General features: G+C 61.7%; 1 protein-coding gene across 1 annotated transcript in view; it reads left to right on the forward strand.

Annotated features, from left to right (window-relative positions):
- Nucleotides 1–801, forward strand: part of LOC104466623 (PR domain zinc finger protein 12-like) — a gene marked incomplete at its 5' end in the record, with an annotated part of 5,602 nt that overhangs the window by 4,592 nt on the left and 209 nt on the right. Inside the window, one exon of the mRNA XM_010080125.1 lies at nucleotides 631–790. Coding sequence (XP_010078427.1) covers nucleotides 631–790 — 160 coding nt within the window. The remainder of the gene's footprint in view (nucleotides 1–630; nucleotides 791–801) is intronic.

Consider the following 801-nt stretch of genomic DNA (forward strand, 5'->3'; position numbering starts at 1 on the left):
CAGGGGGGCGAGAGGGAGGATGGCAGCCCCGACGCAGAGTGAAACTCCGAGTGGATGCAGCTGCTTGTGTCCCCACTCCGCATTTAACAGATCTTTCCTCAAATCACCAGTGCAGGAGGCTTTTCTCACCCAGGGCTTTCACTGCCTGCTTGTCTCGGTGGCTGCCCGAGGCACAGGCAGCACAGCAATTTTGGGGGATGCTCTGTTCAGAGTCAGACCCTATCTGTGCTCCCCAGCCCCATTCCCTGCTCTGAAAGAGCCAGGTTGGAGTCCAGCACAGGGAGAAGCTGGAACCAGTGCAGGGACAGCATGCTGCTGCTGAAATGTGGGGCTGGGGGCTCCTGTGCTCATCCCCTCCAGCTCTGCTTGCAGCCCAGGGAGGGGAAAAGCACTTTTTGTGCCAATCTGTAGGGGAGACAGGTAGGCTTGAGCATTCCCCCTCCTGTAGATTGGGGTGAGCCCAGTCCCAGCTCTGGCTGCACCCCAAAGTGCCAGCCCGCAGCCCCGCTCTGCCCAGGATGGGTGTCTCTGCTCCCAGGCATCCTTGTCAGGCAGAGGAGTGGTAAGGGTGGTTATTTAGCCCCTTGGGGGCTCGGGGGGGAGTGCCTGACCATCCCCTGTTGTCCCCAGAGGATTTCCACGCGGTGGAGACAGGGGCCAGCACGACAGGGCGCATGCGCTGCGTCATCTGCCACCGGGGCTTCAACTCCCGCAGCAACCTGCGCTCCCACATGCGCATCCACACCCTGGACAAGCCCTTCGTCTGCCGCTTCTGCAACCGCCGCTTCAGGCAGCCCTCCA

Source organism: Pterocles gutturalis, unplaced genomic scaffold, assembly GCF_000699245.1.
Source record: "Pterocles gutturalis isolate BGI_N339 unplaced genomic scaffold, ASM69924v1 scaffold1229, whole genome shotgun sequence".
NCBI lineage: Eukaryota > Metazoa > Chordata > Aves > Pterocliformes > Pteroclidae > Pterocles > Pterocles gutturalis.